The sequence below is a fragment of the Xyrauchen texanus genome, chromosome 28 (genome assembly GCF_025860055.1).
Source record: "Xyrauchen texanus isolate HMW12.3.18 chromosome 28, RBS_HiC_50CHRs, whole genome shotgun sequence".
Classification (NCBI taxonomy): domain Eukaryota; kingdom Metazoa; phylum Chordata; class Actinopteri; order Cypriniformes; family Catostomidae; genus Xyrauchen; species Xyrauchen texanus.
In genome coordinates, this window is record NC_068303.1 from 14,779,815 (window position 1) to 14,802,446 (window position 22,632).

Sequence of the window (22,632 nt, forward strand, 5' to 3'; positions counted from 1 at the left end):
CAGACTATAACCTCTGAGACATTGGTTCGAAATCTATGAAAGCTGCACAATTGTTTACATTGAAACTTAAATTGCGATATGTTGCACGATTACTAAACCGCAAGGCACAGTTTAATCAAAATAATTCTGTTCTCCTTTTTGGTTGCAATCTGCTTGACTGATGCATATTTATTATGCACACTTGTTTGCTCAGCTGACGGAGACCGTTTTGTGAAATGGAAATACGTGGCTGATTTTGACATTGACTGAGTTTGACTTTTTTAGAATGAATCAAAGTAAAATTTAAGTTCTGTGCTGGAGAGAAACATCTCTGTTGCATCAAACAGCACAAGCACTCTGTAACAGCAACTAGCACACATTAAACTGTATGCTTATTAAGTGTTTATACAGTGCTCCCGTTTGCTGGAAAACCGCACATATCTGACTTATAATCAAATTTGTTGTCGATTACTTTAATTATCGTTTTATCGATTAGTTGTTGTCATGACAACTAGTTAAGTTGAAAGATTTGATGTACCTTTACACAGAAATGGTTAGTGAGTAATTTTGTCAGTAGTCTTGTGTTAACATGTATGATGTTTAATTATCGTGGCTATACTGTGTATTTTAAAGTTTACTGTTTGGATTGTCCCCGTTCACTTCCATAGTAAATGCAATACTGTAACCATAATTCTTGCTTTTAAAAATGGGAAGAGTGAACATAATTATCTGTGGTTATAAATGTTATGCCACAAATGCTGTTGATCGAGCTTAATCTCTACAGCTGAATGTGGAACATTCCTATAGGGGATAGTTCACCCAAAAATGAAAATTCTCACATAATTTTCTCACCCTCATTCCATTTTAGATGTGTATGACTTACTTTGTTAGGTAAGTGTGTATATGTGTGTGATGGTTGTCCATGTTGGATGAGGCAACACCTTAGTTCTAGAGTGTTTCTGAGTAGTGTATGAATGAGTCTTGTACCATTAGGAGCAACAGTGCCGTTGGTGGTAGAGTTGATGGTAGAGTTGATGGTGGTGGAGATCACTGTTGGGGCCACTGTTGCCACTTTTGTACCAGAGGAAATACACAGTTAAAACAGGGATTGTGCAAACATCCATTCAATAGAAGAATAAAAGCTTTTATTTTGGTCACACATTATACATACATTTTTGTATATATACACAGTGAAACATATTTGTTTTCACATATCCCAGCTAAGTTGGGGTCAGCACCCCTGGAGCAGATAGGGTCAAGGGCCTTGCTCAAGGGCCCAACAGCGGCATCTTGGCGGTGCTGGGGATTGAACCCCCGACCTTCTGGTCAGTAAGCCACACACAACTCATAGTTAACATTGTGTGTGTGTATGTATGTACACACACACACACACACACACACACACACACACACACACACACACACACACACACACACACGCTACAACCAACTGCCAGAATGAGTTGTGATGGTCTTACGGTTATCTTTTTTTCTTAACCCATTATAGAAGGGGTGAGCCTGAGATGGGTTACCTGCACATGTAGTATTGGTGCAGTTAGCACTGGCGTCTCCACTGGTGGAATTAAAACACTGGGGTTCATTGTCTGAATGCAAAAGAAGAAAAAATATATGTACATTATCAGTAAGTAAAACATATATATCATGTAAAAAGTCCCCCAAAAAAGTATTCAATGTGTTTGGATTACAAGAAAAATAAATCTTTGTTACATTGCAATATCTCAAACAAACATTAGCCACTAAAAACTGTAAACATCGACTACGACATTCCAAGCCTCGACTGATTGATGGAAATATTTTTGGGATACCTATCAGTGAAAGGCATTTCTTAGGAAAATGTGTGGTACTTGATCTCTAGTAGTGCATACTCAACACGGAGATACAGATATCTCATACATCAAAAACATATGTTCATTTTTCAAGTTATACAGGAATTAGGGCAACCACTTCAATAAAACTTACACATCTAAGATAAAGCAAACAAAACTGCATAAAAAGTCCTGTGACTGATAACAAGGTTTCTTGGCCCAGTAATAAAATAAATTTATAAAAAATAAGTCTCTGATATGCTTTGTGATAAGAAAGATATAAAAGAGAGGAAGGGGCGGAATCCAGGTTAAATAGAAAACATTGGCAAAACTCCGGTCTCACAATCAGCTGGTTTCCATTAAGAGTAACCTTCTCTGTTACACATCTAGCATTGTGTGTATAACAGACAACACAGGCCTCAAATACCTACTGATAACAATGGTTAAATTTTTTTTCCACAATGTTTTGTAATCCACTTAACTGATGTGTGTTGTGGCTGACAGTACTGTGCAATAGAAGATTGAAGCTCTAGAAAGTAATCCAGCAGCAATGTTAATTCTTCTGTCTTACAGTACCTTTCTTTACTCAAGTAGAAGCAGACCATGTGATTCACGAACAGTGCTTTTCTTTACTCAAATAGAAGCAGACCATGTGATTCATGATGTGACCGCACAGATTTCTAACCTAATGAAACACTTGAAAAAAAATAATAAAGAAAAAATCCCAAGACCTTCCCTACCTTGTAGCAAATCCCTGTGATGGGACAGAATAGATCTCATGTCTTGTCAGCATTACAAATCCAATACTTTGGATTTGTAATGCTGGACTTACAAGATTTGTCCAAACCATGTTACAGGCCCTTCAGAAGAATTACAATTGTATTTAGAGTATATCCTTAGGGAGTGCATAAACAAAAACTTTTGATTACAAGGCCAAAGAGTTTAGTATTAGAAACCCTCAATTTGAGTAAATTATTAGTTTCTTAAACTGTAGAAGTCGACCGATAGTGGATTTTATAGATACGATAACCTGGGTAGTGGAAAAGTCTGATAACCAATTAATCGGCCGATAGTTTTTAAAATCAATTCACAGAATGTTACAACATTTTATTAGTCGGCACAGACATTGAGGTCAGAGACCTAAATTAATAAAATCCCAGATGCAGTTTGTTTTTCAACCAAAATCTCAATAATCAGAAAAAGATGATGGATGCATAATGTGGGACTTTAACAGTAAACAAGCCTGAAACACACCAGGGACACTTATTTTGGAAATGACAGACTTGGCTCCGTTACAATGCTTTTTATTTAATATTTACCTAATTAAGCTTTTAATGACCTATATTTTATTATTATTATTATTATTCACAATATGAAGTTGGAGACAATTTATGTGATGATGGTTGATGTTTCTATAAAGTGGCATTTTTCATGCATGCACTCACTTCAATTTAAAACATTAGAGACAAAAAAGAAAATATCAGCAGCTATCAGCATATTTTTTTGCAGATAACCGATAGTTCCAAAAAAGGCAACGATTAATCTGTAAAACCGATATATTGGTTTTATTAAACTCTATTAAACTGTGACCGGAATGGATATTTATCTTCAAAATAAAAGCTCCTCTATTTACTGGGCCAAAAGAAATGCCTTCACAGGTGGATTACATTACACATACAGCAAGTGTATGAAAGTACATTGTGTTTTATTTGGCCTCAAAACTGAAACCGCATACACAGAGAGAGAAATGTCACATGCTTCTGTGAAAGGTAAAACTCATGTAGAATTCCATACTGTGGCATAATCAAAATGAAACAACAGCTAACATGTTTCCAATTCCTTGCATTCTGAATAAGTGCTTGACTAGTAAAAAACATCCAAACACTCCACAATGATTCTCAGCCCTCAGCAATTTGTCCCAACAGGAAAACAAATTCAGCAACCCAGGCTAAAGAAATGACTGAAGGGAAATGTAAATGTTCATTACTGTAAAAGGACTACGCAAGCACTCTCTGGAGCATTCAGCTGAATGAATATGATGTCAACTGGCTTGGTTCCACCTTCTGCTGCTTTTGGTTTTAGAGGGCAAAACCAGGCATTGAGATTCCATTTTTAAACATATTTAACATCTGTGCCACTCAGTACGTATTCAGTATACAGCACGAAACTGCTATACACTATAACCCATACCGATGTGTTTGAATCTGAATGTGACTTGTAGCCTAAATCTCAAAAAGGTGTTGTTTCACAATGTTTCAACAGTACAATCTGCTGAAAAAGTGAGCAAAACACTATATATTGTCTTCACAGATGTGTGATTAGGTCTGACGTTACCTTATAGTAGTCTGGCAAATCGATATAATAAAGGAATAGTTCACTCAAAAATTAAGATTCCGCCATTTCTCACACATTCATACTGTTCCTAATATGACTTTCTCCATGGAACATAAAATTAGTTGTTAGATTAAATTGTGACTGAGGCTATCAGTCCCTAAAGTTCCCCTCTCATAATAGTATGGGTTTTTCCATAAAAAGAAGCAATGAAAGTTAATCTTTTGTGTTCTATGGGAGAACGTTTTGGAACAACATGAGTGCATGACAGGATTTTCATTTGGGTGAACAATCCTTTAAAAGACAACCGATTCAGTGAAACATTGAATATATGAATAAATTTTTTCCCTAAAAATTGTAGCCTCCTGATTATCAAATGTTCCTACACTAGAGAGCCAGCTATGTAAATAATTCAAATTAGTAGATTTATAGCTCATGTAGTCATATTTAGCCTGACAATTTGTGCCCATTTCTATCAGGACGCTGGAAAACATTCCATTGTGGAAACAGAGTCCTGAAAATTTTAACCTTAAAAAGGAATATCTTGAGTTCAATACAAATTAAGCTCAATCGACAGTACGTCGCATAATGATGATTTCCACAAAATTATTTTGACTTGTCCCTACTTTTCTTACAGTATAGCCACAAGTTATATCCATGTTAGCATTGAAGTGTGATTAAATCACTTACTAACCTTTTCTGTGTAAAGTTATAGCCATGACAATGTTATGTCAACAAACCCTAAAAAATAATGCTTTAAACAATTTCAGCTCAAATAATACATGAGTTTAACAGAAGAATTAATGTAAGTGCTTTTATAATATTATAAGCTTCACATTTCTACCTTTAAACCCTCCAAAAAGTGGCCCCATTTATTTCCATTGTATGTGATAAACTGTACATTTGATTTTAGGATGGACAGGTTGAAATTATTTTTTGAGGAAATCAACATTGTCACCAATGCTGCCGATTGAGCTTAACTTCTAATGATCCCGGAATGTTCCTTTAAAGAAACACACATTCAATCTAAACATGTGAAATCAAAATATTGCAAAACTGCCAATTATCCAAGGCACTGAAACATTTCCCACTGTATAAGAGTTTATACTCCCCAAATGTTTGCACTACAACATAAAAGCCACTGTGTCTGAGTCAGTGTAAATTGATCGCGTCATCTCTAGGAAGCTGATAGCATAATGACACGCTACTGGCTTTTGTTGAGGGGAGGTGCGGTTACAGGCACTACACCTGCTCAGTCCCGTCAGACCACTTCTCCATACTGACAAGTTCTTGTCAGAGACGCAATACAGTCTCATTGGGTGTGAAGACAGCTGACTTTAAATTTAAGCTTGAGAACAAAGCCTGTGAAAGTGCTTATTCACAGAAGTGGTTTATTTCTGTATCGTTAAGGGAAACACTGCAATCTGTAATGAAGCATAAATAATCTATTTAACCATTAACTACATGGAGGACAGATTTCTGAGGCTTTATTGAGAAAATAAAAACAATTAAATGGCTGAATACTTTAATTCTGTTTCAAAGCATTACATTAGTCAGCTTCCTTAAAGGGATAGTTCACCCAAAATGAAAATTGTCATCATTTACTCACCCTCATGTTGTCAAAACCTGTAGGACTTTCTTATCTCAATGGAACACACACACACAAAAAAAAACTAAACAGAATGTTAGCCTGAGTCATTATTCGCTTTCATAGCATCTTTTCCATACATTGAAAGTGAATGTAGGCTCAGGCTGGCTGTCATTCTGCCTAACATCTCCATTTTGCTCCACAGAGCATTCTTTTTTGGGTGAACTATACTTTTAAGGCCTTTAACCCAAGTACACAACTATATTATTTTAACTTTACCCTATAACAGGGTAAATATTATAACACCTCAGCAAAATCTTTCCCGTATATATGCTGGATGAAATGAAACCACACCTAACTGAAGTGTTTGCCAACAGCCTCACATGATTAATTGTTGTATAAAAATAAATTGTCATTTTCCAGTACAATGTTTGATACTGATTTTTTTTTTTTTAAAGTACATGCAAGACTTTTAATCATGCCCGGTTTCTATTTTAAATGGTTTACACAACTTTAACATTTGATAACATGTTAGCAAATTTGGGAGTGCATGAAAAACTGTTTTTAGAGTTACAAAACAAGCAGATAGGATTTAGTTTGGAAAATGGGGCCTAGTTCAAGGCCAGCTACATCTTTGATATCAAAATTTAACTTTGTTATCTCCAGATTTTCCATATTTACTTTATATACTTTTTCCTCCACTGGTTCATTCATTTCTGTTGTAATAGGAATTTTCTCTTCATCCATGAAACCTCCACTTTCTCACTAACTTTCCTGTTTTTCTTCCTTAAGAGCCTTGATGCCATGGCAACAGTGTGTGCGTTTCATTAGTATGTTTACTCTCTCTGACTCATTTCTTGACATGCATTACCAAAGAGTCATGGATAAGGACTCTAGGGATAAAAGGGCAGTTACTTCAGGCCAAAACCGGCATCAAGTAAATAAACGTCCTAACGGTACACACACACACACGTTTACAATCTCATCTACATATTTACAACATAATGGAATAAATAGACAGTTACAGGATCTGTGTTTCGAACATAACTTGCTTGCTACCTTAAAAGCAAGGTTTTGCATAAGACTTTCAAAGACGATTAATTGGCCACAACCTAAGCTTTGAATAGGGGACTAGGGAATAGGCTGCATTCACCAAGTCAGTGTTTAGGCTTGATAACCGCATTTACAAACAGGTTTGACTCACAAATTGTACTGTTAATAACACAGCCTACAGCCTACAGGTGAGGCTCTTTATGAACAAAAAAATGAAAGACTAGCCCCTTTTCAATTCTTTGCAAATACCCATCAATAATGTCTATAACCACAGTGACAGTGTCCAAGGTAAATATCGAAGATGTTGACTTTCATAACACCAGAAAGAAATTTGTATCAAATTTGGCACAACGTTATTTAATAAACAAGTCCAATCAAGGCTTGAGTTCATCTATCAACTCTAAATTAAACGACAGTGAATTTTGAACTGTGTTTAGACTTCAGCAAACGACAGAGACAGCAACTGAATCTAAAACCTTTGAATAACTCACAGCTCATACTCTGTGTCTCTGCGAGTTACCTTAAGTGAGTTTCCAAAGTTGTATCATTGGACATAACTTTACACAGATATGGTTAGAAAGCCCATATCACACTAAAATCATGTATAATTTTTTGTGACTAAACATTTGAAAGTGTTTATTTTAACATTTATGGAGATGCCACATTCAATTCTATTTTAAGTGCCTCACTGGAACTTTGATTTTTGCCTTTTTTTTATATTCCACAAATGCATTGAACCCAGAATATTCCTTAAATGCATACCTGCAGTCTGACCCAGAAACTCATTCCACCCCCTGTACCTCATATATTTTTTGTGCCCTCAACTCTTCAGTCATACATATTATACTTGTTATTTCTTACTCAAGGTGGTGCTGTTTTTTCAGTGATTGACTTACATTTGACATTGCTATTTGATGAAACAACAACATGGAAATAAACCATAGCAAGTGTGACACGTGAACAGTATGACATGACTATTGTCATTTAGTGTACTACTGAAATTTTGCAAGTTGTGCTTCTATTAAGACTCAATAATAGAAGTAATGTACATCAATTAATGTAGTGTAGCTCAGTATGTGTTTGACAGCCAGTTGCATCTAATAAAATTTCAGCTAGTAAAAATATCAGAAAAGTAAAAAATATTGCTCTAGATTTGATGCATTATCCCTTTGATATATGAAAAAGAAATCCAAATATATTTGATTCTGTTATTTTCTAAATGTCTAGAAAATTGTACATTATCTGAGCATTTTGTAGATTTATTTATATAGGTTAATATGTAAGGGTGCTTAGTGAAATTCCCAAGCATTTAAGGGTTAATATGAGAAAACCTGAACATCAGCCAGACTGAAACAATGCTAGATATTCAAACCTTGGGAAAAAAAAAAAAAATCACATGCTACTCTGAGGCCAGTGGTAGATGCATTAGTAAAACAAGGGTGCCAATATCTACGTAAAGAGGAACAATTCACTTTGACTAACAAGTCAGTTGAGGTATGTGCGCAATATGGCAAATACGTCAAAAGGTTGGTATTCCCACCCCACCCATGCTGAAAGCTCACCAGGAAACAACAATCAACATTAAATGTGAACTTTGGTCAAGCAGCCTATTCCAAATGCACTACCTTGTCTGCATTATACTGTTTTGAGGTCAGTTGATTATTGTCATATAAGCTTTGAATTTTACATGGAGAAGGCACTGACCTTTGCAAGTCATCCAATAGCAGTTAGTCAAATTTGTGCATTCTTCACAAATCTTCAGTGACGCACACCCATCTGCAAAAGAAACACCCACTAAATTATACATTTTGTATGCCCAAAAAATTATCAAGATATTCCCATTGATTTTTTTTTTATTACACATTTTAAACATTTTCTTCATATTTAAACAAAACTTGGATGTGTTCCTAACAGGCCTCATGAATATCTGGCCTAGTTATACTGCCAGGATATGCGTGTAAACTTTTATCTCTTAGCCTTGAAACTTGCCTGGATGCAAAGAACACCGAGTAACCATGTTGTAATCATTAAAAGGTTTAAAGCCAATAAAAGAAAGATAAGGAACCCATGCCCATTGCATGCTAATCTAGAGTCTTCTCTGCTGCCATTTCAACACTTTCCATCCGAAATAGTTTAGACGGGGAATTGAGTAGTTCAATAACAACATCGATAAGATGACCAATTAATCTTGTGACCATGCGGACATAGTGTGGTGTGTATGGCCAAAAGACTTTTCTGTCAGTTTATGCACTTTTCCCTATTCGTTTTTCCATGTAAACATGCGCTAGGCTAGACCTTTGACCGTCCGTCTGTGCCGCGTTTTTTTGACGCCGTGTCAGGTACAAAATAAATCAACTTTTAAAAGCGCGTCTAACTGGCCGAACGGTGACCAAAGTACATCCGCAGCGTGTAACGTTATGTTAAATGGTATAAAAATCACGGTTAAGGTGTAGCCGAAAGCGTGATATAGCGACTTTTGGTTTGCTGTTGTGCAAACAGGAACACGCCGTTTCACAGTAAATGTATCAGATGATTAGGTGACAAATCCACTCACCCTCCGCCGATTCCTGGCCGGTCATCGGTCCCAAGAGGGCTAGTAATAATGTCACGAAGAAAAGTCTCCAAAACATGGTGTCTAATAGGTGAATGCTAAGTCCTGGGTCGGGCGTTCAGGTCGAACGGTTGCGATTTGACTAGTGCAGCTGTGTATGTGGCTACGCTTCCTGCTTTGAAGGTCACGTGACTGTTTTTGTCTTCTTTTTTTCACCTTCACAGAGCTGTTTAGACGTGACGTCACTTTGTATGAGAACCCGAGATTTTCCTGTGGGATTTTATTATGGGGGTTTTGAATTTGCGTTCAAAATTCACGTTTGAATTCACGTACGACGATGTGTTATTGTTGTTGTAGAACAAAACAAAACATCCACGTATGGTCAAGTAATGTTTACCACAGACATTATTTTCCTCATAAGTAAAAAAAAAAACATTATAAAAACCCATAGGAAATTCCCGAGGGAACCCAAGGCTTCATTGACTACAAGCTAAGCAGCTATTGTTTGTTAGCATGAGTGTAACTACTCGATGAGACAATAAAGTATTTGCGTCCAGGGTCGCTTGAGGGCTCACAAAGCCGCAGGTCGTTTTTTGCTTTACTGGAGACATTTATTCAGTAAAAAGTACACTCATTTTATTTCAAGGTAACTTTGACTGTCATAGAAGCCATAGAAACAGTGATTTTTATCAAAATATTTTAATAACTGCCTCATCCAGTGATCACAAATAACTGTGATTGTCACATCCTGACCAGCGCTGAGAAAAGCAACGAGTAGCACGTGACAACGCTCGACATAAGCAGCGATCTAACACGAATAATGACACGGTGAAAAGTTAATAGCCATTGGATTGAAAATACACAGTGAAAATTAAAAGTCAATATTAATTAGAACCATTGCATCAAAACAGTTAAGGCCCCACCCACTTTCTTAAACCTATCTTCGTGCATATTGCCACTCCACCTACTTATTCAATGTTTACGCTTTTCCTGGGTTTTCTTTTGCCACGTGTTTGCTTCTTACGTCTTCTGCATGTTGCCATGCATAAAAGTATTGCTGAACTGTGAACACTTACTGCAATTTGTGATTGCCTCATTAATAATTTTGAGAGTGTTCGTTGCAAACCCTATAAAGTTATTTTACCTTGACAACCCAACAAAATGCCGGTTAGTTAATATGATGCCTATAGCTCCCTCACCTGGTTTTATTTTGAATCGCCATAAAGGGAGCTGCGTATGCTCTCTGAATTGTGTCATTTCTGGGCCACTAGCGCCACCATAATGAATTGCATAAATAAATGTTTTCAAAACAGCTTTTTGAATACGCCCCCGTCTGAGGTTGGTCAAACAAAGAGATAGTCCCGCCCCCAACTCACGCCACTGGTTGAGGAACGTTGTTGGGGCGGGTCTCTCAAAACATACAGAGACATATTCATTGCGCAACAGAAACAGCGTTTACAGTTTTCAAGAAAATAAACCAATGAATGGCGTACTCATAGTTGTCTCTACATATTAAGATGAGATATGAGAAACTATTTTAACGCAGAAAACTTTACATAGGCTACTTCAGCTTTGAATTTGGTTGTTTAACTTTATAGGCTTTGACATAATAACAACAATGATAGGCTAAAGATGGCTGTAGTATCCCATGCAAGCAATGATAAACATTTGTCTAAATTAGCCTTCTAAAATATATAGCTATTATACAAAATTATAAGCTTGTGTGAGCACTTTAAGTCAGGAGACTGAGGGGCTAAATGCCATAGAGGCTGGTACCCATCATCTATAGTCAGGCATCAATACAGTCAGAGATGAGCAGTATTCGATGTACTTAAAGGCATTGAAACACAAAAGACTCAGCAACTATAGATTCATTTGGGCTTTTCTGTCGATGTAAGTTGCTTATATGTAATTCAAAAATATGGTGTAAAATAGCATTCATCTCAACATTTTGATGGATGGCAGATGTCTACCTTTATTACTCAAATTGTCAACCTTAAATCACAAGAGGGCAGCATTGTAATATAGTTGAGAGCAATTAATGTAGGATATCTAGCCATCCAGGCCCATTGGATTGCTCAACCGTCGGACATCAGGCTTTTTTGCAAGGGAAATGTTACCAATTTTTTGTAGGCTTTTTGGCTAGGGAAATGTTGCCATATATGGCTTTGGTAAATTCTAAACCATTCCACATCGTTAGGAGTAAATAAAGAGGGCTGGAGTAAGACTACGTCTGTCAGCAGATGGCACTGTACGCTTTCTCATAAATATTCACTCGTATAGACACACTGCACTAACTGTACTTTAAAGGGGTAGTTCACCCCAAAATGTAAATTCTCTCATCATTTACCCACTTTCATGTCATCCCAGATGTGTGTGACTTTCTTTCTTCGACTGAACTCAAACGAAGATTTTAAGAAGAATGTCTCAGCTCTGTAGGTCATTTCAATGCAAGTGAATGGTGGTCAGATCTTTGAAGCTCCAAAAATCACATAAAGGCTACACAAAAGTAATCTTCTGAATTTATGCAATCACTTTAGGTTTGAAACAGATTCATATTTCAATCATTTAAATCTTCACATATATATAGTTTTAAAAAAAGGTCTTAAATATTAATCTGTTTCACACCCACACTTATCATTTAGCTTCTGAAGACATAGATTAAACCACTGGAGTCTTATGGGTTACTTTTATGCTACCTTTAAGTGATCTTTGGAGCTTGAAATGTCTGGTCACCATTCACTTGATTGTATGGACCTACAGACTTGAAATATTATTTGTTTGTGTTCTGCGGAAGAAAGAATGTCAAAAACATCTGGAATGACATGAGGGTAAGTAAATGGTGAAATACTTTTTTCGTTTTTAGATGAACTATCCAAATATTTTATAAATATTCAGCCACCCATGGTACTTGGAAAAAACTTTTAAAGCATGTACAGTTGAAGTCAGAATTTTACATACACCTAAGCCAAATCCATTTAAACTCTGTTTTTCACAATTCCTGACATTTAATCGTAGAAAACATTCCCTGTCCTAGGTCAGTTGGGATCACTGCTTTATTTTAAGAATGTGAAATGTTAGAATAATAGTAGAGAGAAAGATTATTTTATTTCTTTCATCACATTCCCAGTGGGTCAGAAGTTTACATACACTTTGTTAGTATTTGGTAGCATTGCCTTTAAATTGTTTAACTTGGGTCAATTTTTTGGTAGCCTTCCACAAGCTTCTCACAATAAGTTGCTGGAATTCTGGCACATTCCTCCAGACAGAACTGGTGTAATTGAGTCAGGTTTGTAGGCCTCCTTGCTTTCACATGCTTTTTTCACATCAGATTGAGGTCAGGGCTTTGTGATGGCCACTCCAATACATTGACATTGTTGTTCTTAAGCCATTTTGCCACAACTTTGGAGGTATGCTTGGGGTCATTGTCCATTTGGGAGACCCATTTGTGACTGAGCTTTAATTCATGGCTGATGTCTTGAGATCTTGCTTCAATATATCCACATAATTTTCCTTCCTCATGATGACATTTATTTTGTGAAGTGCACCAGTACCCCACAACATGATGCTGCCAACCCCATGCCTCACGGTTAGGATGGTGTTCTTTGGTTTGCAAGCCTCACCCTTTTCACACAGAGGTAATTTCTCCAAAAAGTAAGATACTTGTCCCCATATGCACTTGCAAGTTCTAGTCTGGCTTTTTATGGCGGTTTTGGAGAAGTGGCTTCTTCCTTGCTGAGAAGCCTTTCAGGTAATATAGGACTAATTTTACTGTGAATATAGATACTTGTCTACCTGTATCCTGAATCTTCACAAGGTCCTTTGCTGTTGTTCTGGTATTGATTTGCACTTTTCGCACCAAACACTAGGTGACAAAATGCATCTCCTCCCTGAGCAGTGTGATGGCTGCGTGGATCCATGGTGTTTATACTTGTGTACTATTGTTTTTACAGATGAACGTGGTACCTTCAGTCATTTGTCTGTACAAGAAGTCCAATTAAAGATGTACTGTATTGCAATTATAATGTGGCACATACGATATTGATTGATTGACAGCTGACTGTCGGGAATCATTTAGTTCAGGAAGAGAGATTTTGATATTTTGAGGAAAAATTGTCTCAAAATGGCCTTAATGTAAATAATTAGGCCTTTTATTTGATAAATATGTGACATTAATGAATTCCTTAAAATGAAGGCGGTACTGGGTCATTGGATCTAGGCTACTTTATGCAGGATGTCTCATTTAAAGTCCACCCTGCTCTAAAACAAACCAGCAAACAATTGGTTGGTTTTAGAAATTTGGGGAACTTTTTTGCTGGTCTGGCCTCCCTGCTAAACCAGCTGAGCACCAGCTTTGCCAGCTGGGAGACCATCTTAAGCATGCAAGGACTATCTTAAACCAGCTAAAATAAGCCAACCAACTTGTTTGTAACATATTATTTCAAATGGGTGCAACTGTATGATTTAAACTAAACATTTAAATGTATGTCTATCGATGAATTGCACTAAAAGGGATGAACACCTCTCTGCGAAGATCACAGAAAACATTTTATTATGATGAAGATGCTGAACGCAGGAGGTCATGCATCTGATTCAAGTCTCATGGAATGATAGCGTGTGTCACGCTCAATTGAAAAACATGACTCTGAATGGGATTCATGACATGTTTTTGAGCTATGTGAGGGACTGTCTTTCTTCTGTTTTTGTTTTGCTTACTTTTCTTTTTCCTCTGCATGGGCAACGTAGGACACATAAACAAATGACTGGCATTTTACACATTGTCCATAATAACTATAAATACAGTTGAAGTCAGAAGTTTACATACATGTAAAAGTCATTAAAATATAGATTGAACTACAAGTCATTAAAACCCATTTTTAACCACTCCACAGATTTAATATTAGCAAATTATAGTTTTGACAAGTCGTTTAGGACATGTCCTTTGTACATGACATGAGTAATTTTTCCAACAATTGTTTACAGAAAGATTGTTTCACTTTTAATAGACTATATCACAATTCCAGTGGGTCAGAAGTTTACATACACTAAGTTAATAGGGCCAGTGGTGGCTCAGCGGTTAAGGCTCTGGGTTACTGACCAAAAGGTTGGGGATTCAAGCCCCACCACCGCCAAGATACCACTGTTGGCCCTATCTGCTCCAGGGGTGCTGTTTCATGGCTGACCCTGTGCTCTGACCCCAGCTTAGTTGGGATATGTGAAAACAACTGCATTTCATTGGCTCTGTACCTGTACTCTGCACAATGACAATATAAGTTGAATCTTAATCTTAAGATTTTACAGATGAACGTGATACCTTCAGTCATTTGGAAATTGCTCCCAAGGATTAACCAGACTTGTGGAGGTCCACAATTTTTTTTCTGAGGTCTTGGCTAATTTCATTTGATTTTCTCATGATGTCAAGCAAAGAGCTTCACTGATTTTGAAGGTAAGCCTTAAAATGCATCCACAGGTACACCTCCTATCAGAAGCTAATTGGCTAATTGCCTAAAGGCTTGACATAATTTTCTAAGCTGCTTAAAGGCACAGTTAAGATTAAGATTCAACTTATATTGTCATTGTGCAGAGTACAGGTACAGAGCCAATGAAATGCAGTTGTTTTCACATATTCCAACTAAGCTGGGGTCAGAGCACAGGGTCAGCCATGAAACAGCACCCCTGGAGCAGATAGGGCCAACAGTGGTATCTTGGCGGTGGTGGGGCTTGAATCCCCAACCTTTTGGTCAGTAACCCAGAGCCTTAACCGCTGAGCCACCACTGGCCCTATTAACTTAGTGTATGTAAACTTCTGACCCACTGGAATTGTGATATAGTCTATTAAAAGTGAAACAATCTTTCTGTAAACAATTGTTGGAAAAATTACTCATGTCATGTACAAAGGACATGTCCTAAACGACTTGTCAAAACTATAATTTGCTAATATTAAATCTGTGGAGTGGTTAAAAAATGGGTTTTAATGACTTGTAGTTCAATCTATATTTTAATGACTTTTTACATGTATGTAAACTTCTGACTTCAACTGTATTTATAGTTATTATGGACAATGTGTAAAATGCCAGTCATTTGTTTATGTGTCCTACGTTGCCCATGCAGAGGAAAAAGAAAAAGTAAGCAAAACAAAAACAGAAGAAAGACAGTCCCTCACATAGCTCAAAAACATGTCATGAATCCCATTCAGAGTCATGTTTTTTCAATTGAGCGTGACACACGCTATCATTCCATGAGACTTGAATCAGATGCATGACCTCCTGCGTTCAGCATCTTCATCATAATAAAATGTTTTCTGTGATCTTCGCAGAGAGGTGTTCATCCCTTTTAGTGCAATTCATCGATAGACATACATTTAAATGTTTAGTTTAAATCATACAGTTGCACCCATTTGAAATAATATGTTACAAACAAGTTGGTTGGCTTATTTTAGCTGGTTTAAGATAGTCCTTGCATGCTTAAGATGGTCTCCCAGCTGGCAAAGCTGGTGCTCAGCTGGTTTAGCAGGGAGGCCAGACCAGCAAAAAAGTTCCCCAAATTTCTAAAACCAACCAATTGTTTGCTGGTTTGTTTTAGAGCAGGGTGGACTTTAAATGAGACATCCTGCATAAAGTAGCCTAGATCCAATGACCCAGTACCGCCTTCATTTTAAGGAATTCATTAATGTCACATATTTATCAAATAAAAGGCCTAATTATTTACATTAAGGCCATTTTGAGACAATTTTTCCTCAAAATATCAAAATCTCTCTTCCTGAACTAAATGATTCCCGACAGTCAGCTGTCAATCAATCAATATCGTATGTGCCACATTATAATTGCAATACAGTACATCTTTAATTGGACTTCTTGTACAGACAACCACCAAGTGGATCACTTCCCACTAACATATCAAAATGTGACATACAGAGAGAGAGAGAGAGAGAGAGAGAGAGAGAGAGAGAGAGAGAGAGAGAGAGAGAGATGCACTGTCTGGTTGCACTCTGATAACTGATGTATATCATCAGCGGACCGGCTGTCTCGGAAGGAGGTAAAGAGATGTCTCATTGACTCAGGTGCGTAGCTATCGAATTCATGTGCAGATTCATGTGTTGTTTGTATGTCCCAGTAACTGCGTGCCGGTACGGGCAGATGTGCATCAATGTCATTAATGTGAGTGCACAGGAGGCATTGCATCGTTATTACGGCTCATTTGTCATTGAGTACAATCGATTAAGCCATTGCTGATTTGAAATGCTGAATGAACAGAACATAACAGGCGTAGAAACGTATGCAATAAGACATTTATTCTTATCTAAATGTCTAGCGTAAGAATGCATAATTTTGGAAATGGAATATAGTCGAAGACTGTTCCTCAGACGATTTAGATTAAAATAATAATTTTAGTATTATGAGCGCAATGAAAATGAACTCGTTCGGTTTAATAAAAAAACAAATTGTTTTGAGTGTTAATGGGACATACAATATCTGAGGGTTTGTGTGCAAACATATTGTAGGCTATAAAGACGCGTCTAATTTACTCCGCTGTCTAACGACAAGGTTGTCTGCGCTGTCCACGGTTCTGAAATTTCCTCGGGTGCCCTGCAGCAGACACGTAAAAAACGACCATCTCACCAACTAAATTTGGGAGTAATAATGCTCATGTGTAGTCTTTTCTGACATTGGACAAGTCAGTGCCTCGTTGGCATGCAGTTATATCGTATAGACCAAGTAATGACGTAAGTTAGTCTATATAGTTCACAGAAAGCTTTTAACAGGGACCACGTGTCTAAATTTAGGATTTAAGGACAGTGCTTTAATGGTACACCTTTTCTCTCTATGTTGCATTAGGCTTAGAATGATGCGTAGCTTACTTTTCAAATAGTCGATTTTAACGGGTAAGCCGATCTCTTTCTTAACTCTTTTTTGTATTCTCAGCAGGTGTCGGGCGCATTCATGTCTTCTCTCTTGCTGATCATGGTCGGTTAATCAAATCTTGGACTGGAGAGAAACGACCACCGGTGGCACGAGCAGCTCGCACGCTATGCCCGCACAGCTGCTGTCCGTCACACAATGTGGAACATGGCACGCCTGAAGATGCACTGTCTCTCGTGCGGACACTTCCCATTTTTTCTGTGTCTGTTTCTACCGACACTCTCATCTCAAGCGCTTGGAAACATCTATAAGCGGTCGATCATGCCGCGTGCCGCGGGCCAGTCTGCGGGCCAACGCGCCGCCGCCGTGGCCCGCTCAGTCGCCCGTATGGACGGTGATGTGATTATCGGTGCGCTCTTCTCCGTGCACCACCAACCCTCCGCTGAGCGCGTGGCCGAAAGGAAATGTGGGGACGTGCGCGAGCAGTACGGCATCCAACGGGTTGAGGCAATGTTTTATACTTTGGACCGTATCAACGCCGACACGAACCTGCTGCCCAACATCACCCTGGGATGCGAGATCAGGGACTCGTGCTGGCACTCCTCCGTGGCTTTGGAGCAAAGCATCGAGTTCATTCGAGATTCCCTTATCTCCATTCGGGATGATAAGGACGGATCCAAGTGGTGTATCGACGGGACGCCGTCCAACCAGCCTCCGCCCAGCAAGAAGCCTATCGCTGGAGTCATAGGTCCTGGATCCAGCTCGGTGGCCATCCAGGTGCAGAATCTCCTGCAGCTGTTTAACATCCCCCAGATCGCTTATTCAGCCACAAGCATAGACCTGAGCGACAAAACTCTCTTTAAATACTTCCTCCGAGTAGTGCCCTCTGACACACTGCAGGCGCGTGCCATGCTCGACATCGTAAAACACTATAACTGGACTTATGTTTCTGCGGTTCACACAGAGGGTAAGTGACTGACAGGACCAGTTGTATAAGTAGAAAACTTTTTAAACAACTTTTCTAAACGACGTCTAATCAAACACACTTTTGATTCATTGTGGTACTTTGAATATAGAAAATAGACACAATTAGATTACACGCATGTAAAATATAAAAGTCTCTTTCTTTCAAATGCACTGAAATTGATGGTAAGTATAGACTAGACCAGGGGTTTTCAAACTTTTCGATGCCAAGACCAATTTTACGTAGTAAGTAAATAGTAAACAGTTTAATAGTAAGTGTAATATTATAAAGATAACATAAACTAAATTAAATAAGTTGCCTATATTCTCATTTTATTCAAGTCAAAATAAATTATTAAAATAATCTGCAAAACATTATCTCGAAAAATATTATTTTGTATTAAGACAACTGTATATATATTCTTATCTTATTTCACAATAAGATCAAATCTGTGTATAAAGACCTGAAGAGACAGTGTGCAAGCTAAAGTTGACCACTAAAGATAAAATCATTTTCAATTCAATTCAAAATAAATTTTTCATCACAAACTTATATGTAGATAATTTTCTTATGTTTATGAACTATATGGCTGTCAATAGAAAAATATAGTCATGATTAATCTCATTATTTCAAAGCTGAATGAAACCGTAATAATATAATATTCTGTAATGTAAAGCCTTTTTTTCTACATTTCTACACTTGTATTTTTTTACATTTTCTGGGGGCTCTCAGACTTTCCTGCCTGTTGCCCATAGTAACAGCAGATATCCTTGATTGCACTAATTACCCAGGCCAAATATAAATTAATCTGTCTGCTTTACAGAGATTGTAATGGCCAGATCTAAACGTATCATTTTGAAAGAAGGTTGTATGGCAATCTTAATTCCATTAATATAAAAAAACACCTTTAAAAGTGGTAACCTGCTATTGTTACCATCTGTTTCTATTTTATCTAACCCATGTGTAATGGTGGCCAGCTGATAGATAGCTGTGCAATGTGCATAAACCTCACTCTCCTCACCTCAAGAGGTGCACTAGCGACTGATGCTAGGGGCTGTAGCCTTTAGCCTCCTTGTTAGCAGACCTGCCTCCCATGCCGGAGAAACCTGTTCGAGTCCCGTTGGAGCGGGTAGAACAGGAGAATCACAATGGTGCCGTGACCCGGATGGGAGTGAGGTTTAGCGGGGTGAGTGCAATGGTGGCCAGCTGATAGATAGCTGTGCAATGCTGGACACGCCGGTCCGAGTCCTGTACGGAGCGGGTAGAACAGAAGCGTCACACATAGGTGATTTAACCTAATTTGTCAGATTAATTTAGAAATAAAAAATAATAATAGAATAAAAATTTCACTTGGATAAAACCAGTTCATTTAAATGTCATTCACAATTTTTAAGTTATATCTGACAAAACATTTTGCACAGAGAGGGTTTAAGAAGAGTCACTCAATCTAGTGTATTAAAACCTAGACATATGAAATGAAATGTAATTTATAACTGTATGATATTATAATAATGTTCAGAAAATTTTTATTTGGCTATCCTAGTTCAGTATCTTTGATCTGACACAAAGGTTGAGTTGAAATTAAAATATATTGAACAGCAAGGTAAAAATTAGACATTTAAAAATAAACACAGTTGAACACATAATACATTCATATATCAACCAATCAAAATAACATTAATTAATAGTAAATTCATTGTCTGTCTAAGGAAAAAAGTACACATCATGAAAAAAGCTATAGCTCACACAGACCAAAAAAAAAAGAAAAGAAAAGTTGTTTCAAGACAAAATAGAGAAGTAGAGGACAATGGAGATAGAGAGTGTAAAAAGGAACTTAACTGTGAATTTGCTCAAGTTGTCACCCACTCACCCACTCTACAGAGCCAGACCTGCTGTCTGCCATCAGTGACCTCACACAACTCATCTCTCCTGATTAGACGCTGTAGCACTGTTCTTTCTGGAGTACAGTCAACAGCGGTGACCTCTGCTGCCTGAACAATAGCATGTAAATTCCCCTTCGGAGTTCAGACGCACAGTAGGAAGGAATAGAAGATGTTTTAAGTGTACTGTCATGATCTGCAGGCTTTTGCACCAACCTGTTTCTGAATCATACAGTATTTTGAAAAGCACATCGTATTTCAAGCAACCTATTACAGTCATTTTACAGTCTTTGCACTACAAAGTATTATTGGTGTCCTACTTGACTTGTTACAGTTAAATACCTGTGGAAAAAGTAAAGATTAATGTACATTCAGCCGGTCATTATCTTAAAATAAACCTCAACAGATTAAGGATTTATTTTACGATAGTTAAAAATGTATTTGTCACACCACACAACCTTTTAAAAGGAACTAGTGAAAGCAAAATTGTATTTAAAAATGATGGAAAAATTTTTAAGGACTCTCGTTTATACATTTGTAGGGTTCTCATTTAGAAACTGTGCAATTCATTGGAGCGTCAGTGCTATCACAGGAAAGACATTTTCCTGTGATAGCTGTAATTTTTCCATGTCGCAAAAATTAAAGCGAAGAGAAAAAGGCGAGAAGAATAACATCATCAGGATTAGGATTACTTTTAAAAAGTATTCTACTACTGATTACAGAATACATGCTGTAAATGTAATTTGTAACATATACTGTTAGATTATTCATCGTCAGTAATGTAATCTAAATACTTTGGATTACTACATTAGCACTGGTAGATTTAATAAACAAATGAATAACGTGAATTCCACTGGACAAAAACACACAGAAAGAAAGAAAAAACCCAGACTAACTAGTTAATCCTGGCCAGCTAGCAGAAACAACTGTGTTTACTAGCTGTTGTCGCCACGTACTAAAGCCATTCCACCAGCACGGGAAATCCGGTCTGAGAACGGTTTGCAATTGTGCTTTGTTGAACCATGCTCAAATGGAAATGCTACTGGAATCGTTCCTCACTGTGCTTAGAACTGTTCGTTTAATGATGATTGATTTAGGTTTATTTATGTGAGGATCTCACAGCCCATAATGTATCATTTTACTATGTGAGAAGAAAGACATGATGTGATATGAAAAACATGAGAGACAAGAGCGCAACGATCTAGGAAATCTGTTGCCTGGGACCAGGTGCGGAGCAGACAGAATCCTGGCCACCCCATTCGCCATCCCACTCAGACACACCTCACCATCCCGGGTGTCACTGTATCCACTCCCCTTTATTCTTGTATTCACGTGCTGCGTCGCAACCCCCAACCCCCCAGTCTGACAGATTTTCTTGGCCACCACAGACAGATCAATGGCCCCAGCCCGGCCGCCCCTGCCTGGGACAACAGTCAATAATACAGTTTAGTGGTCACTATACAAAAAGTAACAGACTGCAGAATGTCACAATTGGACACTCAACATGAAGTATTCCTGAGAGCTGTGTAAGAAAGTCATGAAAACTGACAGTGTTGGGTTTTGCACAAATACTCACTTACATTTACAGGTTTTTGTTTTGTGTTTCTCATTCTAACAGTATGACTGCCATTTCTGTTTTATATGGTGGTGAACATTTCTCCATTTCACATCTTTTTCAGTTGCCTGTCATTTTGTGTCATCCATAGTGAACTGTCATCCATTTCTTATCCTGGGCTCTGACTGGTCTGACAGGTGTTTTGGTTCAGTGGCGGTAATCCATCCTCCATTCCATGTCTTTGATAAAGCTGCACTTATTCACATCCTAGTTTCTATCAGTCATATGTGTTTTAGGTAATCCTTTATTAACTGTCCTCCATTTTGTGTCTGAACGCAGGTAACTATGGTGAGAGTGGCATGGAAGCCTTTAAGGAGTTGGCAGCAGAGGAGGGTCTGTGTATCGCCCACTCTGATAAGATATACAGCAACGCTGGGGAAAAGCACTTTGACCGCCTGCTTATGAAACTGCGTGAGCGTCTGCCCAAAGCCCGTGTGGTTGTCTGCTTCTGTGAGGGAATGACTGTGCGTGGACTGCTGATGGCCATGCGGCGCCGTGGTGTTACTGGAGAGTTTCAGCTAATTGGGAGGTACGACTGAATAATAGTATTGAGTCAAGAGAAACTATATCACTCGGAATGCATAGCTATAATTTGGTCCATTTAAATCCCTTTAATGATATATAGTGCAGGCCTTGAAAAGACACAAATGGCAAAGGAGTCTAATTGACAACCACACCATCTTGCTCATGGTTACATATATATATATATATATATATATATAAAAGAATATATATCTCGATTTGTGGAGTAAAAGACTTTTGCCTATTGTGTTTTTAAAAATTTTATTTCTGGGCTTTTTTGCCTTTAAGGAAACATGCAGTAGAGTAGACAGTTAAGTCAGTATGGGAGAGAGTGAATGGGATCAGATTGGGACATGACCCCGGCCAGACATTTAAACCTGGACCCCTGTTAGCCAACAACTCTGATATGTTTAATGAGCATATGTAAAATGGGATGTGTGCAAAGATTAATATTGGAGGAATAT

At 37.8% G+C, this 22,632-nt stretch overlaps 2 protein-coding genes across 4 annotated transcripts in view; one reads left to right on the forward strand and one right to left on the reverse strand.

Annotated features, from left to right (window-relative positions):
• The window catches only part of LOC127622478 (sialomucin core protein 24-like), a 30,073-nt gene extending 20,572 nt beyond the window's left edge, over window positions 1-9,501 (reverse strand). Inside the window, exons 1-4 of the mRNA XM_052096578.1 lie at window positions 9,332-9,501; window positions 8,482-8,553; window positions 1,512-1,583; window positions 921-1,050 (exon numbers count right to left, since the gene is read on the reverse strand). Of these exons, the coding sequence (XP_051952538.1) occupies window positions 921-1,050; window positions 1,512-1,583; window positions 8,482-8,553; window positions 9,332-9,407 (350 nt within the window). The 5' untranslated portion in view covers window positions 9,408-9,501. The remainder of the gene's footprint in view (window positions 1-920; window positions 1,051-1,511; window positions 1,584-8,481; window positions 8,554-9,331) is intronic.
• A 6,822-nt stretch (window positions 9,502-16,323) lies between these two features.
• The window catches only part of LOC127622130 (metabotropic glutamate receptor 1-like), a 30,352-nt gene continuing 24,043 nt past the window's right edge, over window positions 16,324-22,632 (forward strand). For 2 of the 3 annotated variants that reach the window (XM_052096079.1, XM_052096081.1), the window contains exons 1-3: window positions 16,324-16,388; window positions 17,254-18,154; window positions 21,926-22,175. In XM_052096079.1, the coding sequence (XP_051952039.1) occupies window positions 17,386-18,154; window positions 21,926-22,175 (1,019 nt within the window). In that variant the 5' untranslated portion in view covers window positions 16,324-16,388; window positions 17,254-17,385. Of the gene's footprint in view, window positions 16,389-17,250; window positions 18,155-21,925; window positions 22,176-22,632 lie in introns of all 3 variants that reach the window. The other variant, XM_052096080.1, reaches the window with a different exon arrangement.